The 19,774-nt window shown below is 46.0% G+C and overlaps 1 protein-coding gene across 1 annotated transcript in view; it reads left to right on the forward strand.

The window, feature by feature from the left end:
- The window catches only part of LOC149440693 (rho GTPase-activating protein 11A-like), a 65,627-nt gene that overhangs the window by 11,006 nt on the left and 34,847 nt on the right, over positions 1 to 19,774 (forward strand). The window contains exons 4-5 of the mRNA XM_089658233.1: positions 14,840 to 15,096; positions 18,749 to 18,912. Coding sequence (XP_089514359.1) covers positions 14,840 to 15,096; positions 18,749 to 18,912 — 421 coding nt within the window. The remainder of the gene's footprint in view (positions 1 to 14,839; positions 15,097 to 18,748; positions 18,913 to 19,774) is intronic.

The following is a 19,774-nucleotide window of genomic DNA, read 5'->3' on the forward strand; positions in this document are numbered from 1 at the left end:
ACAAGTCGTAGCCCATTTATGGTAATGGAACCCCTTCAAATCTATGGGACTTAAAGTTGCAGTCACTTTGAAAATGTCCCTGCATTACTTTGATTTGACTTGCGTGCCAGAGAGTGTAACGTTGCATCAAAGCTGCACTCAATGCTTTACTATTGGCCAACAAAAGTGAAAAATGCAACACTTGCATTTTTGGTGTGGTTCTATTGAAGTCTCTTGTGCCAAAAATGCAATCTGCTGCAGGAGTAAAAGTCCCTGACCCTTTCCAAAAAACACAGCGTCTGAAAACGCATAGATGTGAATGTGTCTGGCAGTGGCGGTGATCAGCGACTTATAATGGGACTGCAATAGGGCAGTGAACAATCTGGCACTGGGTAGGAACTGACTACATGACACTGACATTATCAGTGACACTAATACAGTGATCAGTGATAATACACTGTCACTGTAATAATGGCACTGGATGGAAAGGGGTTAACATCTAGGGCAATCAAAGGGTTAAATGTGTGCATAACTGTGTGTTGCTTTTAGCCCTGGTTCACATATATATGGCCGTGCGGGCTGCGTTTTGCGTGGGCACGAGAGCCCATTAATTTGAATGGACTCCCGTGCTGTGGGACATGCAGGTAAGAAGTCCCTGCACTTCTTCGGAAAACGCAGCCCACACAGGAACCTCGGATCCCAGTACGGTTGGGATTTCCAGTGCGGGCGGCGTGCCATTAGAATTAATGGCAACCACCCGCGGGTCGGCATTCTTCTGTGCAGGTGGTGCGGCTGCACGGATTTTTGTGTGGATCCGCAGCGGCACCACCCGCACATATGTGCACCGCTGGCATCCTAACACTCAGTGATATCATTGGTTGATAAGGAGGACATCAGGTGCCTGAATAGCATCCTCGTTTGTCCCTTTCCATCAGCACTGAGGTCACATTAGCTGAGTGAGGGAGAGAAACTGAGGGAGAAGAGAAACAATGGAATACTAGTCAGTACCAGTGTGCAAAGGTGTATTTGCTTTGAAAGAATAAATCGCCTCTAATGTTGGGTATCCTACATGTGGAAGTTGCTGCATTATATAAAACTATTAGTTTCAGGGTTTTTTTTTTCATTTTATTGTGGGGTGCTGTGAGATTGTGCAGAATTTTAATCGGTGCCTGGACTGAAAGATTGAGAAACACTGGTCTCTACTATACTTTTCAGCTTGCTATAGGGGCATTCTGAAGGCAGGAGGAGCCAGAAGCACTGGCGAGGGACCCCAGAAGAGGAGAATCGGCTCTGCTCTGTGCAAAACCATTACACAGAGCAGGTAAGTATGATGTGTTTGTAGTTTTAAGACAAAAAAATCCAACGTTTGCAATCACTTTATGGGCTTTGTGCAGGGAAGATCAGCATATAGATCGCAGAGAAGCTGGTAGACTGGAGGTATATAAGGCATCACAAGTAAATGTAAAGTAAAGGTCTGCCAGTACTTTGCATTATATTAAAAAATGATTGTATCCATGGAAAAAAGTCTCAGCCTTTAGTACCTCTTTAACATAAAAGATTTATATCCCCTCCACCCTTCGTATAGCTTCATATCTGACTCCTATTCAAAATACCTGGCGTATACACTTCTGGTTATGTATATGTGTGTGTGTGTGTGTGTGTATATATGTGTGTGTGTGTGTATATGTGTGTGTGTGTGTGTGTATGTGTGTGTATATATATATATATATATATATATATATATATATATATATATATATACATACACACACACACACACACTATATTGCCAAAAGTATTGGGACCCCTGCCTTTGCACGCACATGAACTTTAATGGCATCCCAGTCTTATTCTGTAGGGTTCAATATTGAGTTGCCCCGCCCTTTGCAGCTATTACAGCTTCAACTCTTCTGAGAAGGCTGTCCACAAGGTTTAGGAGTGTGTCTATGGGAATGTTTGACCAGTCTTCCATGAATATTCAGATATCTGCCCCTGTACCCCCACCCACTAGCTTCTAGAAGTTTCTGGAAACTTCCAGAGCCAGGGGGAGGCGACTGAGGCCTGACCAGCAGAGCTCTCCAGCCTGATTTGAGCTTGAACCCCACAGGTACACTCACTTTAGCTACTACTGAGTCAACTATGCACACTAAAGTGTGCTACACTACCAACAACTATGGAGTGCAAGGCCCTACCTGACTGCTAAATCAATGAGGCAAATTAGAAAGCTGCTGATATTGCATACATTATATTGCCAAAAGTATTAGGACTCCTGCCTTTACATGCACATGAACTTTAATGCATCCCAGTCTTAGTCCGTAGGGTTCAATATTGAGTTGGCCCACCCTTTATAGCTATAACAGCTTCAACTCTTCTGGGAAGGTTGCCCACAAGGTTTAGGAGGGTGTCTATGGGAAGGTTTGACCATTATTCCAGAAGTGCATTTGTGAGGTCAGGTACTGATGTCGGACGAGAAGGTCTGGCTCGCAGTCTCCACTCTAATTCATCCCAAAGGTGTCCTATGGGGTTGAGGTCAGAACACTGCACAGGCCAGTCAAGTTCCTTCACCCCAGACTCGCTCATCCATGTCTTTATGGACCTTGCTTTGTGCACTGGTGTGCAGTCATATTAAAACAGGAAGGGGCCATCCCCAAACTGTTCCCACAAAGTTTGGAGCATGAAAATGTCCAAAATGTCTTGGTATGCTGATGCCTTAAGAGTTCCCTTCATTGGAACTAAGGGGTCAAGCCCAATCCCTGAAGAACAACCCCACACCATAATCCCCCTCCACCACACTTTACACTTGGCACATTGCAGTCAAGCAAATACCATTCTCCTGGCAACCGCCAAATCCAGACACATCCATTGGATTGCCAGACAGAGAAGCTTGATTGGTCACTCCAGAGAACATGTCTCCACCGCTCTATAGTCCAGTGGTGGCATACTTTACACAACACTTTGCATTGCACTTGGTTATGTAAGACTTGGATGCAGCTGCTCGGCCATGGAAACCCTTTCCATGAAACTCTCTACATACTGTTGTTGTGCTAATCTGAAGGCCACATGAAGTTTGGAGATCTTTAGCTATTGATTCTGCAGATAGTTGGCAACATCTGCACACTGTGCTCTTCAAGCATGCGCTGACCCCGCTCTGTCATTTTACGTGGCCTACCGCTTCATGGCTGAGTTGCTGTTGTTCCCAGTTGCTTCCACTTTGTTATAATACCACTGACAGTTGACCGTGGAATATTTAGTAGCAAGGAAATGTCACGGATGGATTTATTGCACAGGTGGAAACCTATCACGGGACCACGCTTGAATTTACTGAGCTCCTGAGAGCGACCCATTCTTTCACAAATGTTTGTAGAAGCAGTCTGCATGCCTAGGGGCTTGATTTTATACACCTGTGGCCATGGAGGTGATTAGAACACCTGAATCCAATGGTTTGGAAAACGCAGAGTTATTATTATAATATAATTATAATATATAGTGTATATGTGTGTGTGTATATAAATTTCACTATTTCCCAGTATAAATTAACCCCTGTATAGCAGTGATTATCTGTTGTTTTTGTACTATAAAGGGATCATTTTTGCTTTTTTAATCCCATCAGGACAGGTGATAAAAAATAAAAAACATGCTGCTGCTACTATGTGTTTTATGCTGACCGTCCATGTAAAGATTTATGGACAAGAATATTTGTATGAAACTTGTTTGTACATGAATGGGTGAATGTTATGTGAAAATTGCACTTGCTTTTAACTTGTAAATTTTAAAATGAATGTAATTTCTGAACGAACCACATACACTATCTGAAAATTCATTCCATTGAAAAAAGGAAAAAAGTTTTCAATTTTACTCCTTTTGCATTTTTCTGTAACGGTGGTTGAAGATGAACATCGATTGGACCCCACTAATGATTAGAAAATAGAATGAACATTCTTAAAATAATTTTTTTTTTTTTTTTTTTAAGGAAGAATGTGGTCATGTATGGCCAGCACTAGTGACAGCAGGCGCAGGGAGCTTTGTATCAAGCTACCTGCCTATGAAAAGCTAGTCTGTCATGCATAATATTATATAACACCCCGGTCACATCAAACCCGAGTTTGAAATCCTGCGATTTACAGTGAAGTCGCACGATTTCAAAGTCGGGTGAACTGCCGATTTCAGGTGCGATTTGCAAGATATCTGAAACACATGTCTATGCAAATTGCACAAAAAGTAGTGCGTGTACTACTTTGGAAATCTGTGTGGTTCCGACTTGGTATGACCGCTGTAATTGCCGACAATAGGGTGCGACTTGGCATGCGACTTGGAAATCGCATGTCATGCAAATGCGCATCCAGTGTGACCGGGGTCTTACAGTCCTGTGTGAAAATCTGCAAAACCGTGTTTTATATCTTTTTAAAAAATGTTTTTCTTTTAAATACAATTTTGATCTCTGAGTACCAGATATAAACTGTAATAGTGTCTATATCTCTTCTGTTTGTTCTTCTGAGTGGATTAGAAATGTTCCCCAACTATATAGCTGATTATTTATATTTCCCACTGCGTATAGATATACAAGAATAAATTTTCTTTTTTTTTTTTTTAAACTTTGTGCAGACTCGTTGGACACTTGGTCTTTTTCTGCCTTCACTTTTCTATATTTCTAATAGTCGGCCAACTAATCGATTATGAAAATATTTGTTCGTTACAGCCCTAGTTTTAACACATCCTCCAATTATTACAAAGACTTTAAGGAAGTTTGCCTTTTTCATTTACTATAAGCAGGTAAAGCTAGTGCTGAGAATGATGATGTGTAGCTCTTGCGCAGTCACGCTTTGACATAATGTTTGAGATTATCCGGCAGGGTCTCTCTGTCAGTAGTCCAGTTTATCTGAGTGTATTACAGAAACCATTCAGAGAGATCTTTTCCTCTATTTAGTGTGTCATGTGTGAGATTGTGCAAAGCTTTGCTGGTGTGGCAAGATTTCCCTGCTAGAGAGGAAGAAATGGCATCATATGACCGCAGAGGGTGAGGATAGTGTTTGAGCAACACTTATCTGGTCAGCCTGTAGTGCTGGGGAGGGGGAAGGGATCTGTATTGTGTGAGCACATTGGCATGCAGAGAACAACTTTAGCTACAAAATATAGCCTGTTGGTGATTGTCTGATAGATATATATATATATATATATATATAATTTTTTTTATTTATTGTATTCAGATCTGTTTGTAAAATATACTAATTTTAAACTTCTGTAGACCTCAAATCTGTTTTTGGCATCATGCCCCGAAATTGTAAATGCCTGGGGGTGTATTTATAAAAAAAATTTGCACTGTTATTCATCCGGCAAAACCATGAAATTCATTCTTTGCAATTGAGGGCAAAATCGAATGTTATTAGACTATTTTCTCTCCAGGTTGAATGTTATTTACTGATATTGACTGGAGTGATTCAGGAAAATTCCATATCATGGCCGCTAGATCTCACCATTGGACCTTGGGCCACTGCAGTGCCAGGAACTCCCCTCTACTAGGCCTCCAGCCAGTTATAGATCCTTTAACCTTCCCTAGTGCCACCAACCTTCCATAGTGGCACATAGTGTCCCCAGGCCTCAGGATAGCCCTCAGCCTTTACAATGCCCCCAACCTGCTGCAGTGCTTCCAGCCCTCCATAGTGCCTCTAACCTCCATCAGTACTCCCCAGCCCCCCCAGACACCTCATCCTCATTTGGCTGCAGAGTACCCTAATGCAATAACCCCCCCGCCCATAGTGACACCAGCTCCATCCATGTTTTTTACCGTCATACATTTGTTGTGTGCGTATAAGCTTTCTATTATTTACTATTGGGACATGAAAGGTTTTTCGAAGAATTTACCAGACCTTGGTTTCAAAAAGGTTGAGAACCACTGAACTAGGTGGATTTGATGACCATAGTAAATAAGTATTGCCTATGATGGTCTGCTCCATCTGGTGGCTGTAATGCATATTTTCCTGATTCACTCTGTTCTGTATCAATTAAATGAATAACATTTAGACCTGGAGAGATGTTGACCTAATAACATTCAATTTTGCCCCTTTCCAACACAGGAAGAAAAGCTCTGTAATTTAAAAAAAAAAAATTCAGTCCTTTGTGTTGCAGGCAGGGGCGGACTGACCATTTGGAAACTCGGGCACTGCCCGAGGGTCCGGGGTCAGTAGGGGGCCCCAGGAGATGCCCCTGCTACCTTTTTCATAGGCTTTTTTGAGTTTGGGCAAGGACACAGGGGCCCCATGATCCCCTATTGCCCAGCGCCCTTGGTTGCAGGTTAACAATACTAATCCAATGCCTCTCAATAAGCAGTGTTGTCAGCCTGCCCTGCGCACTCCTTCAGTTGACCATTGGGCTGCCTATCAGGTCTATCGGATCAACTGAAGGAGTGTATGTGGCCTTGGCTGAGCACTGTCAGCCTGTAACAGGAAGTACAGTTACTGACAGGATCTCCAGGTAAGCATCTTTGCAAAAGATTAACAAAAAAAGATTTGTTTAGCAAAACGGTACACAGTGATGCATGATGTCTAACATAGTAAAGAAGATAGATTTTGGGGAATATTTATAAAGCAGAGAATGTATAGTGAAAGTTACATTCACTGCGTTATAAATCTGCCCTTACCCCAGGTTCACACTTAAGCGTTTTCCGCAGCATTTTGCAGAAACGCACCACAGTCCATTTAACATGATTTCCTATGGGACACGTTCACATCTCTGCGTTTTCACCCGGTGCGTTTTTTGTAAAGGATCAGGGACTTTTTAATGTGTTTTCGGTTCTAAAGACTTCAATGGAAATGCTGCAGAAAAGCATGTTGTGCGTTTTTGCTGCGTTTTTGCATTTTTTAATCTGCCTAGCAACAAGAAAAAAAATAAAAAATGTAAAAAAATGCAAAACGCAACAAAAATGCACTGCAGAAACAGATCAAACGCAAACTGCATAGGCGTGAACCTAGCCTTAGGCAGTGCTTTAGGAGCACACACATTTTTTTCACACATCATTTTGCTGTGTTAGGCAGCCTATCCAAAATTAATGAGAAGTCGCAAAGCTCAGCAGGCAGAATTCGGACCTTCCGTTTTTTTGACCGTGCGCCAACCTGCAGTGCATATGGCACTGTGCATTACAGTGCTGCACACCTCCGTCAGAGTGAATGGGGCCGCATTGCAAATAGCCTGGTGCTGAGGGCCATTGTTGTAACACACATGGGAATGTGCAAGTTTCCACAATACAACATTGTGAACGGGGCCATAATGCATGCTTCCCAACCTTCTGAGATAGTAATGAGGGACACCTACAGGTGAAACTCGAAAAATTAGAATATCGTACAAAAGTTCATTTATTTCAGTAATGCAACTTAAAAGGTGAAACTAATATATGAGATAGACTCATTACATGCAAAGCAAGATAGTTCAAGCCGTGATTTGTCACAACTGTGATGATTATGGCTTACAGCTCATGAAAACCCCAAATCCACAATCTCAGAAAATTAGAATATTGTGAAAAGGTGCAATATTCTCGGCTCAAAGTGTCCCAGTCTAATCAGCTAATTAAGCCATAACATTTGCAAAGGGTTCCTGAGCCTTTAAATGGTCTCTCAGTCTGGTTCAGTAGGAATCACAATCATAGGAAAGACTGCTGACCTGACAGTTGTGCAGAAAACCATCATTGACACCCTCCATAAGGAGGGAAAGCCTCAAAAAGTAATTGCAAAAGAACTTGAATGTTCCCAAAGTGTTGTATCAAAGCACATTAATAGAGTTATGTGGAAGGGAAAAGTGTGGAAGAAAAAGGTGCACAAGCAGCAGGGATGACCGCAGCCTGGAGAGGATTGTCAGGAAAAGTCCATTCAAAAGTGTTGGGGACGTTCACAAGGAGTGGACTGAGGCTGGAGTCAGTGCATCAAGAGCCACCACACACAGATGGATCCTGGACATGGGCTTCAAATGTCGTATTCCTATTGTCAAGCCGCTCCTGAACAACAAACAACGTCAGAAGCGTCTTACCTGGGCTAAAGAAAAACAGACCTGCTCTGTTGCTCAGTGGTCCAAAGTCCTCTTATCTGATGAGAGCAACTTTTGCATCTCATTTGGAAACCAAGGACCCAGAATATGGAGGAAGAATGGAGAGGCACACACTGCACGATGCTTGAAGTCCAGTGTGAAGTTTCCACAGTCTGTGTTGATTTGGGGAGCCATGTCATCTGCTGGTGTTGGTCCACTGTGCTTCATTAAGTCCAGGGTCAACGCAGCCGTCTACCAGGAGATTTTGGAGCACTTCATGCTTCCTTCCGCAGACAAGCTTTATGGGGATGCTGACTTCATTTTCCAGCAGGACTTGGCACCTGCCCACACTGCCAAAAGCACCAAAACCTAGTTCAGGTTGTATATATGTGTGTGTGTGTGTATGTATGTATGTGTGTATATATATATATATCTCTATCGGGTGGACTGACCATTTTGGAAACTCGGGCACTGCCCGAGGGCCCGGGGTCAGTATAGGGCCCCATGAGATGCCCCTGGTACTTTTTTCATAGGCTTTTTTTGAGTTTGGACAAGGACACAGGGACCCCATGATCCCCTATTGCCCGGGGGCCCCACGAGTTGTCAGTGCACCCCTGATATATATAACCGTGAGGAACAGAAGTATTTGAACACGCTGCGATTTTGCAAGTTCTCCCACTTAGAAATCATGGAGGGGTCTGAAATTCACATTGTAGGTGCATTCCCACTCTGAGAGACAGAATTTAAAAACCAAATTCAGGAAATCACATTGTATGATTTTTAAAGAATGTATTTGTCTTGCACTGCTGAACATAAGTATTTGAACACCTAAGAAACAGCAAGAATTCTGACCTGTTACTGTGCCTTTAAAAAGTCCACCTCTACTCCACTCATTAATCTAACTTAGTAGCACCTGTCTGAGCTCTTTAAAGACACCTGTCCACCCCACAGTCAGTCAGATGCCAACTACTACCATGGGCAAGACCAAAGAGCTGTCAAAAGACACCAGAGACAAAATTGTGGACCTCCACAAGGCTGGAAAGGGCTACAGGGCAATTGCCAAGCAGCTTGGTGAAAATAGATCAACTGTTGGAGCAATTGTTAGAAAATGGAAGAGGCTAAAGATGACTGTCAGTCTCCCTCGGACTGGGGCTCCATGCGAGATCTCACCTCGTGGGGTATCACTGATAAGAAAGGTGAGGAATCAGCCCAGAACTACAAGGGAGGAGCTGGCCAATGACATGAAGAAAGCTGGGACCACAGTTTCAAAGTTCACTGTCGGTAGAACACTACGTCGTCATGGTTTCAAATCATGCATTGCACAGAAGTTTCCCCTGCTCAAGTCATCACATGTCTAGGCCCGTCTGAAGTTTGCCAATGACCGTCTGGATGATCCAGAGGAGGCATGGGAGAAAGTCTTGTGGTCAGATGAGCCCAAAGTAGAACTTTTTGATCTAAACTTTACTCGTCGTGTTTGGAGGAAAAAGGATAAGTTGAATCCCAAGAACACCGTCCCTACTGTGAAGCATGGGGGTGGTAACATCATGCTTTCGGGGTGCTTTTCTGTGAAGGGGACAGGATGAGTGTGTGGGTATATATAAGCACGTATGTATGTATGTATATATATATATGGTATACACTTTTCTTCCACCACAGGTAGAAGGAAAGAAAATCACTTGATTCCCTCATCCTCACAATCAGTGTTGATAGGGGAATCTCTCCTGCTATAGTTGCAGACCGTGATCGCACTGAAAAAAAACCAGACTGGTTGTACTCAAGTCGATCCCTCAATCGACTTCAGTACAACCAGCCTGCCCATAGACATATTGAAATTTGGCTGGTTCCTACTGAACCAGCTGAATTTTGATCAGTCTGTGGCTGGCTTTTTTAAAAACTGTACACCAACATATTAAAGTGAGTGCAAGTGGTGGGGAAGAGAGGTGAAAAGAAAGGAAGGTGGAAAGAAAGATGGAAATGTGTGTAGCACTTACCCCTGTAGCAATTGCTGAAGATTTGGGTTACCATATAGTCCTGCACAGCTAGGCAACACTCATTTTCCATAGACTTGCATTCAGGGCCAGAAAACAGTCCTTGGGCTTGGTTTTGTGTTTTTATTAAGGGGTGTTAAACTTGCATATTGTTAGGGGTGTATGGAATGCCCAATAGAACTGCAAACAAAGGAGAAACTCTTTAGCAACTATGTACAAGTCTTTACACAGCAAAAAAAACTCTTCTTGGAGAGCTCTCCAGCCTCTCCTGGTGTACTACCCCAGATGATCCTCTTCTTATCCAGCTGCCTGAGGTAATCCCTGGGCAAGGGAATGCAGTGTCTGCCACCTTAAATGAAACAGTCCTGGGTAAGTAAATAATCAGGTTTCCCACCAGAGTGCTTTTTCCTTTATTTTGCCCAGGAGGTGTAGGACTACTCATTCAGTCTCAGTCCTGTGAGCATAATAAGGTATGTAGCTGCCTTCAAGCCTTCCACTGGGCTGGCTCCTTTCCTGGCTCTACAGGTGGTCCTTGCTCTGGGGGCTGGTGAGGTTGAGTAATCCTCCATTCCAGCACCCTGCCTGTAGGTAGGCTCCTTCCCACTGGGCCCCCCTCCCAGGTTCCTGCATTTCCGCTTTCCTCACATTTTCCACCCGAACTCTCCTGCTGCTGAGCAGGCTCAGCCACCCTTAAGGGCTGTCCTGGCCTCATGTCAAGCCTCCTGCTTGGGGATTGGCCAGGTTCCCTTAAGAGTGCACACCAGACCCTCCTCACTCCCGCCTAGTGCTTCTAGAATCTTCTCCAAGATTCTAGAGCAGGGGGGAGGTATCAACGAACTGATCTGCAGAGCCTCACAGCCCTGAGCCAAATTCAACCCAGCTGACTATTGCCCAGGCTGCTATTCCGCCTTTCTAGCTAGAAAAAAATAAATAAATAAACGGCTGGCTTCCCCTATCTAACTAGGAGGGTTCTATAGGTGGAAAGAGAGAAATCCACAGAGCTCCCCTAACAGAGTACTCACTGGGATGCAGGAGAGAGAAGGGAGGGGGGAGACTTCACCCACAATGGATGGATAGATGGGCAAGCTGCACCTTTCCTCTTTGTGTTTAAAACTTCCCGCCCACACATCTTCTTGGAGGTACAAGATTGCCGGTGAGTGTGGACAAGGCAAACGCAGGAGGAGGGAGAGCAGAACCATCTCTCTCTGTGAGTGGGGGAACTGTCAATGCTGGCTCTGGGCTGTGAGAGAGAAACCCATGTGAGAGAGCCCTGCAGCCACTGGGGATTGAGGGTGCGGGAAGAAGCATGGAGGGGAAGGGGGCAGCAGAAAGAAGCTAGATAGGAGGAGCGATGGGGGTGACTGCATACAGAGGAATCCATCTCTTTGTTCCTCCTACCTGCTTCTCCTGCTCTCCCTCCTGCAGGCATTCAGCAGCTTCAGGAGGAGCATGAAGAGATGGATTTTTTCTGTAAGCAGTTGCCCCTGCCACTCCTCCTATCCAGGTGTACAGGGGGACCACACAGGGCCCCCTGCAGCATAGGGCTGGGTCACAATTGTGACCCCTGTAGCTATGCCTCTGACTGATTGCTATGGTCAGCCACCACAACTGCCAGATCAGTTACTGACCAGCCAGGTAAGCTGGAGATCCACCAGATAGCGACGGGGGGGGGGGGGGGGGGGTGTTGAAACGACCCCTCCAGGCACTTTTAAATGTGATCCAGTGGCTAATCAGCTGCTCTGATCACTTATCAACTTTTATCATCAGTGGAAAATGTTAATCCCGGGGGTTTTGGCATCTAGCTGCAGCCATAACCCTGGTATTCCACTTCAAAACTGCAATGTACATGTACATTAGGAAGGTCTTTAGTAAAACTAAACTTGTTTTCATTTTGGATAGTGTAAGGGAGGGCTATAACCTGTCAGTATTTTCTTTGCCATCTGTATCCCATTGGAGAGATTTTCCTTCAAGAGGAAGCCCCTCTTAAGGAATTCTCAGGTGTCACCAGAACTATTGTCCTCATGTTCTCAAGATTTCCCCTCTATTCCTGTTCTGGTGACAACCCAAAATTTGGGATTTTCTTTCAGCCTTGCTGATAATGGTCTCCAGGATTGAGAGGTTGAATCTCCCTAACTGGGGAATGGATAGCAATACAAATCTGACAGGTGTTCTAATCCCTCTCCACTACTAACAAATAGGAAATCTTTCATGAGAGGGTTTTCATAAGAGGCAGGCTACAAACATTTCAGAACTAGGTCAGCAGCATCAGCCTACGCTGAGAGAATATATCTCTCTCAAATAATCATACATAATGTGTGTGCAGATATCCTGTTTACCCTTGTGGTCAAGATTGGAGGGGGAAGGAAGGGGGGGGGGCAGTGATAATGGGCAGTTTTATTGCATTTTTACCTCCTTCTACATAATAAAGGGTCATGGCTTTCAGGCCCGTTCACTTATGCAACACAGGAACATGTGATATAATTCCTGGAGCGCATGAAAACATGCTGTGTTCCCGACAGATGCGTAAATTCGTAATAGTACCTTTGAGTCACCAACCAATGTACATGTGGTAAATGAGCGGGAAAGGGGATGGGGAGGGTGAAAGGAGGAGGAAGGGGAGGGTGAAAGGAGGAGGAAGGGGAGGGTGAAAGGAGGAAGGGGAGGGCAAAAGGAGGAAGGGGAGGGCAAAAGGAGGAAGGGGAGGGCAAAAGGAGGAAGGGGAGGGAGAGGAGGAGCAGGGAGGGGGGAGGAGGAAGGGGAGGGAGAGGAGGAGCAGGGAGGGGGGGAGGAGGAGCAGGGAGGGGGGGAGGAGGAAGGGGAGGGAGAGGAGGAGGAGGAGGCAGGGAAGGAGGGAGAGGAGGAGGAGGAGGCAGGGAAGGGGGGAGGGAGAGGAGGAGGCAGGGAAGGGGGGAGGGAGAGGAGGAGGCAGGGAAGGGGGGAGGGAGAGGAGGAGGCAGGGAAGGGGGGAGGGAGAGGAGGAGGCAGGGAAGGGGGGAGGGAGAGGAGGAGGCAGGGAAGGGGGGAGGAGGAGGAGGAAGGGAAGGGGAGGACAAAGGAGAAGAGAGGGAAAGGGGAGGGACAAAGGAGGGACAAAGAAAAATAAGGGCAGGGAGGTACAAAAGGGAAAGGGGGGAGGGGAAAGGAGGAGGAAGAAATAAAGGGTGGAGAGCAAAGGAGGAATGGAAGGGGGAAGGACAGAGGAGGAGGAAGGGAGGAGGGGGACAGAGGAGGAAGGTAGGAGGGGGAATAAAAGAGGAGAAAGGGAAGGGGGATCGGAGGAGGATGGGGAGGGGGAAAGTAGGAGAAAGGGAGGGTGAGACAGAGGAGGAGGAAGGGAAAGGGGAGATAAGAGGGGGAAAGGGAGATCGGAGGAGGGAAGGGAGCTGATAAAGGAAGAGAAACGGAAGGGGAGGGAGAAGATGGGGGAAGGAGGAGGGAAGGGGAGGAGGAAGGGGAGGTGGAAAGGAGGAGGGAGGAAGGGAAGAAAGGGGGGGGAAGGAGGATGGAAGGAGGGGGGTGAAGAAGAAGGTAGGGAAGAAGGGGGGGAGGAGGAACGGAAGAAGGGGGGGGGGGAGGAACGGAAGAAGGGGGGGGAGGAACGGAAGAAGGGGGGGGAGGAACGGAAGAAGGGGGGGGAGGAACGGAAGAAGGGGGGGAGGAACGGAAGGGGGGGAGGAACGGAAGGGGGGGGGGGAACGGAAGAAGGGGGGGAGGAACGGAAGAAGGGGGGGAGGAACGGAAGAAGGGGGGGGAGGAATGGAAGAAGGGGGGAGGAGGAGGATGGAAGGAAGGGGGGAGGAAGAAGGGAAGGAAGGGGGGAGGAAGAAGGGAAGGAAGGGGGGAGGAAGAAGGGAAGGAAGGGGGGAGGAAGAAGGGAAGGAAGGGGGAAGGAAGGGGGAAGGAAGGGGGAAGGAAGGGGGGAGGAAGAAGGGAAGGAAGGGGGGAGGAAGAAGGGAAGGAAGGGGAGAGGAAGAAGGGAAGGAAGGGGGGAGGGAGGAGGGAGGGAGGAGGAGGAGGGAGGGAAGGGCAAACGGATAAGGAGGATGGGGGGGGCAGCGGTGGAGGAGGAAGGGAAGGGTAAATGGAGGAGGAGGAAGGGAAGGGTAAATGGAGGAGGAGGAGGAAGGGAAGAGGGGGCTGCGGTGGAGGAGGAAGGGAAGAGGGGGCTGCGGTGGAGGAGGAAGGGAAGAGGGGGCTGCGGTGGAGGAGGAAGGGAAGAAGGGGCTGCGGTGGAGGAGGAAGGAAAGAGGGGGCTGCAGCAGAGGAGGAAGGGAAGGGGGGAATAAAGGAGGAGGGGGAATAAAGGAGGAGAGGAGGGAGGAGGAAGAAGGGAAAGAAGTGGGGAAGAGGGGGAAGGAAAGGTGGGAAGGAGGAGGAATGGAAGGAGAGGGGGGGGGGGGAAGGGAAGGGGGGTATAAAGGAGGAGGAAGGGAAGGGGGGGATAAAGGAGGAGGAAGGGAAGGGTGGGATATAGGAGGAGGAAGGGAAGGGTGGGATATAGGAGGAGGAAGGGAAGGGGGGGATAAAGGGGGAGGGGGCAAAGGGGGAAATGGAAGGTGGGGAATGGAAGAGGAGGAAGGGGGGAACAGAGGAGGGGGAAGGAAGGATAGAAGAGGAGGAGGAGGGGAAGGGGGGACAATGGAAGAGAAAGTGAAAAATAGAAGAAAGCATAAAAAGGGAAGGCGGGGGTGGGGTGGGTGCCGTCAGGGTTCCTGGGTGTTTCCCTTTGTCTGCATTGTTGTGGTTGGAACATTAGATGGCAATCCGGGACTAATTTGAATGATTGTTCTCCATAAAGCATTGTGGCTTATTTCAGCATTAGAGATCTGAATAAATAAAGATGATTTTATTCTTTGTTACAGGCCCAGATAGAATCTGGGGATAGCTCCCTGTCTTCTGCCCACCCCAGCGACGTAGCTGCTCTGTTGAAACAGTTTTTCCGGGAGCTTCCACAGCCGCTGCTCACACCAGAACTACAAGACCCTTTGTGCCAGATTCAGCAAACACTGTGTGAAGAGGAGAGGGGCTCCGCCACAACCCTGGTGACTTGTCTGCTGCCTCCTGTCCATGGGGAGACCTTGAGATACTTCTGTACCTTCCTCCAAAGTGTAGCCTCCAGGTAATCTCTGTAATAATCTAAAACGGCCACAAGGTGGACCCAAATCTTTACATTTGCTGGAGGACTGACGTCTGGGATCACAAAATGTGTTCATATGAAATGCTAGATTAAATATTGGCATATTCTGATTTAGTGGCTGTGTTAAATTTTGCTTTTAAGCCATAGCAATATTTCCCAGTCTTTTGCTGTACTACCATGGTACTAAACCTTGAAGGGCTATTAGAAGAGAAGGTTTTCCCCACTGACCTTGCCTAGGACAAGCTCATAGGCAAGGACCTTGCTATGAAACCTCTTTGAAGGATCTGATATGCACAATTTGTGTTTTGAAAAGGATTGTATGGATCAGATTTTTGTCTACAGTGAGGAACAAAAGTATTTGAACACCCTGCGATTTTGCAAGTTCTCCCACTTAGAAATCATGGAGGGGTCTGAAATTCACATTGTAGGTGCATTCCCACTCTGAGAGACAGAATTTAAAAACAATTCAGGAAATCACATTGTATGATTTTTAAAAAATGTATTTCTTGCACTGCTGAACATAAGTATTTGAACACCTGAGAAAATCAGTGTTAATATTTGGTACAGAAGCCTTTGTTTGCAATTACAGAGGTCAAACGTTTCCTCTAGTTCTTGACCAGGTTTGCACACACTGCAACAGGGATTTTGGCCCACTCCTCCACACAGATCTCCTCTAGATCGGTTAGGTTTCGGGGCTGTCGCTGAGCAACACGGAGTTTCAGCTCCCTCCAAAGATGTTCTATTGGATTTAGGTCTGGAGACTGGCTAGGCCACTCCAGAACCTTGATATGCTTCTTACGGAGCCACTCCTTGGTTATCCTGGCTGTGTGCTTCGGGTCGTTGTCATGTTGCAAGACCTAGCCACGACCCATCTTCAGTGCTCTGACTGAGGGAAGGAGGTTGTTGCTCAAAATCTCACAATAAATGGCCCCATTCATCCTCTCCTTAACACAGTGCAGTCGTCCTGTCCCCTTCGCAGAAAAGCACCCCCAAAGCATAATTTTACCACCCCCATGCTTCACAGTAGGAATGGTGTTCTTGGGATGCAACTCATCCTTCTTTTTCCTCCAAACACAATGAGTGAAGTTTAGATCAAAAAGTTCTACTTTGGTCTCATCTAACCACATGACTTTCTCCCATGCCTCCTCTGGATCATTCAGATGGTCATTGGCAAACTTCAGACGGGCCTGGACATGTGATGACTTGAGCAGGGGAACCTTCCGTGCAATGCATGATTTGAAACCATGACGGCGTTGTGTTCTACCGACAGTGAACTTTGAAACTGTGGTCCCAGCTCTCTTCATGTCATTGACCAGCTCCTCCCTTGTAGTTCTGGGCTGATTCCTCACCTTTCTTATCATCAGTGATACCCCACGAGGTGAGATCTTGCATGGAGCCCCAGTCCGAGGGAGACTGACAGTCGTCTTTAGCCTCTTCCATTTTCTAACAATTGCTCCAACAGTTGATCTATTTTCACCAAGCTGCTTGACAATTGCCCTGTAGCCCTTTCCAGCCTTGTGGAGGTCCACAATTTTGTGTCTGGTGTCTTTTGACAGCTCTTTGGTCTTGCCCATGGTAGTAGTTGGTGTCTGACTGAGCTCTTTAAAGACACCTGTTCACCCCACAGTCAGACAGGTGCTACTAAGTTAGATTAATGAGTGGACTCATTAGAGGTGGACTTTTTAAAGGCACAGTAACAGGTCTTTGAGAGCTAGAATTCTTGCTGTTTCTTAGGTGTTCAAATACTTATGTTTAGCAGTGCAAGACAAATTCTTTAAAAATCATACAATGTGATTTCCTGAATTTTTTTTTTTTAAAATTCTGTCTCTCAGAGTGGGAATGCACCTACAATGTGAATTTCAGATCCCTCCATGATTGCTAAGTGGGAGAACTTTCAAAATCGCAGGGTGTTCAAATACTTCTGTTCCTCACTGTATGTATGTTGTAACTCCATTCATGAAATGTAAACTCCTCTAAGATATGTCCCAAACACAAGCCATCTTTCTCTGAAAACGTGCTGCCTTTGATACACTGAAAACGTATACACTTCTCCACCAAATTCAGCTGCTGTTAAGACCCAACTCTAGGGACTAACATGCTAATTACCTCTGGATAGGATACTGTGGGGTGGATTAATAAAACTTTGCAGAGCTAATTGTGCTGTGAAACTGCATGTGAATTCCTTGTGAATCAAATGTTCTTAGGCCATATTCCCTCCAGGCAGAATGTTATTCATAAAGGATAGAGTAAATGAGGACAATTACTGCACTATGGCAGCTAGATGGAGTTGCCATACATAGAAAATTAAAGCAGTATTAAACCCAAAAGCAACAATTATTTTGCAGCTTACCAATTCTTAGATGTGATGGCTGCTTTAGTTTTCTTTTTAGGCTTTCTTTCCTTTATTTTCACCTGGTGATCCAGCAAGTAAGTCTGCTGTTGTTCACCAGTGCAAACTGTCCTGCACATGAAGAAAATGTATATTATATAGGGCGCGCTTGTTAGAGCCCAACCTCTGTAGCTGTAGGATAAAGGTGCCAGATGGATATCAGGGATGGATGGATGGATGCCCTGCACATGTAGCAGTTAGAGGGTTGAGACAAACCGTTTACCACTGACAGGGGTGATTACAATGGTCAGCTTTTACTGATTTATGTAATCCTTTATCCCTAAAAGGAAAAAACGTTTGCTGCAACTGCCTATAAAGTATTAGCCAGAAGGCTAAATGTTAAATGTCATTCAAAAGCACTTCAAAAATTCATTTGCGTTTTAATATTCAGCTTTGGAATTAAAGTGGTTCTAAAGGCTGAAGGTTTTTTTTATTTTCTCCCCAAATACATCCTTTGCATTAAGATTAAAAACATGGGTGCAACACCCCCTCCCCCCCCGCTAATCTTTGCCACCCCCCCCCCCTTACACTCCTTCAAAGCCCGATCTTGATGTAGTGCCGTGCAGGAGAGCAGAGCGATTCTCTCTGCTCTTTCCATCCTCATTGACTCAGAAACAGGAGCAGGAGCCATTGTCAATCACAGCTAGTGAGGGGGGGAGCAGGAAAGAGCCAAGCTTTGTTTGTCAATGGACACACAGTGCACAGCCTGCACGTGTATTCCCATAGCAAGAGGCTTGCACTGGTGGGCAATTGACATGGGGAAGGAGCCAGGAGCGCCGGCGGGGGACCCGAGAAGAAGAGAATTTGGGCTTCTCTGTGCAAAACCATTCAAGGAGCTGGTAAGTATATCATACATGTTTGTTATTTAAAAAAATGGGTTTACAATTCTATTAATGTCATTTCCCAAAAGAAAATCACATACACTGTTAGAAATTTGTTAACAAATCACTAAAGTCAAAATTGTACACTGATCATACATTGACTCCACTAGTGATTAGGAATTTGAATGAATGTTCTTAAAATGAAAGATTTTTAACAAATGTCTACTAGTGTATGGCCTGCTCAACACAATGGGCATCAACCCATGGATTGAAAATGCAAGTTTTTCAGTGCCGCGTGTAATGTACATGCTTCCTTTGCATGGTCCCATTTGTTGATTCAGTAGACGTTATTTTTAACCCCTCACTTGTATGGAACGTAAATTGGCCTTATCTTGTTGCTTGTTTTCCTTTTTTGTTCTGATAGATGTGACGAGAACAGGATGGACTCTGGGAATCTGGCTGTAGTTTTAGCTCCCAGTCTGTTCTCTAGCAGCAACTTGGGAGAAAAGCTGACACTTGCCACTGAGAAACAGCTGCAACTTCAGGCGTCTGCCATTCAAAGTCTCATCGAAGGAGCCCAGGATATAGGTAAAGGCTGTTTACACAAAGGTAGCTGCTGATGCCAAAGGTGGCAGAACACAAGGTCATACCACCAAGGACATCTTAATAGCATCATGGGCCTCCTGGGTGCTGTAATGCACTGGTGTGCCCCAACCAGCCTGCCCCAATTTACGCACCTTCTCTCAATTAAAGTATTAATATTTGATAGAATCAAACAGATATTTATTGGGACTTATAATAAAATTAATTTTAAACAATAAGAAAACAGGCCATAAATCAAGGAAAAAATATCCAAACAATATAAAAAGTCAGTAGAGCAAAGAACAGGGCATCAGAAGAGCAGAGTACGGGGGTCAGCAGGGCAAAAAAGAGGGGGAAGGAGGGCACAGTACAGGGGGGCAGGAGGGTACAGTACAGGGGGGCAGGAGGGTACTGTACAGGGGGGGATAGAGTATAGTACAGGGGAGCAGGAGGGTACAGTACAGGGGGGATAGAGTATACTACAGGGGGGCAGGAGGGTACTGTACAGTGGTCGGGAGCAGGGGCGGAGTGACCATTTGGAAACTTGGGCAATGCCCGAGGACCCAGGATCAGTAGGGGGCCCCATGAGATGCCCCTGGTACCTTTTTCATAGGCTTTTTTGAGTTTGGGCAAGGACACAGGGGCCCTATGATCCCCTATTGCCCGGGGGCCCCATGAGTTGTCAGTCCGCCCCTGGTCGGGAGGACACCATATAGGGGGCAGTAATGTATAACACAGAGATGGTCTCCTCAAACAGAGCAGCGCAGGGAAGCTGCTGTCAGATATTACCTGTTCTGGCACTTTGTAACTGGGTTCAAGCTACCATCAATATGACATGTCCCCCTCTACCTTCCTTCTGCAGTTTCTG

The sequence above is a fragment of the Staurois parvus genome, unplaced genomic scaffold (assembly GCF_062004578.1).
Source record: "Staurois parvus isolate SC_StPar_1 unplaced genomic scaffold, SC_StPar_1.0 ptg001058l, whole genome shotgun sequence".
Taxonomy (NCBI): domain Eukaryota; kingdom Metazoa; phylum Chordata; class Amphibia; order Anura; family Ranidae; genus Staurois; species Staurois parvus.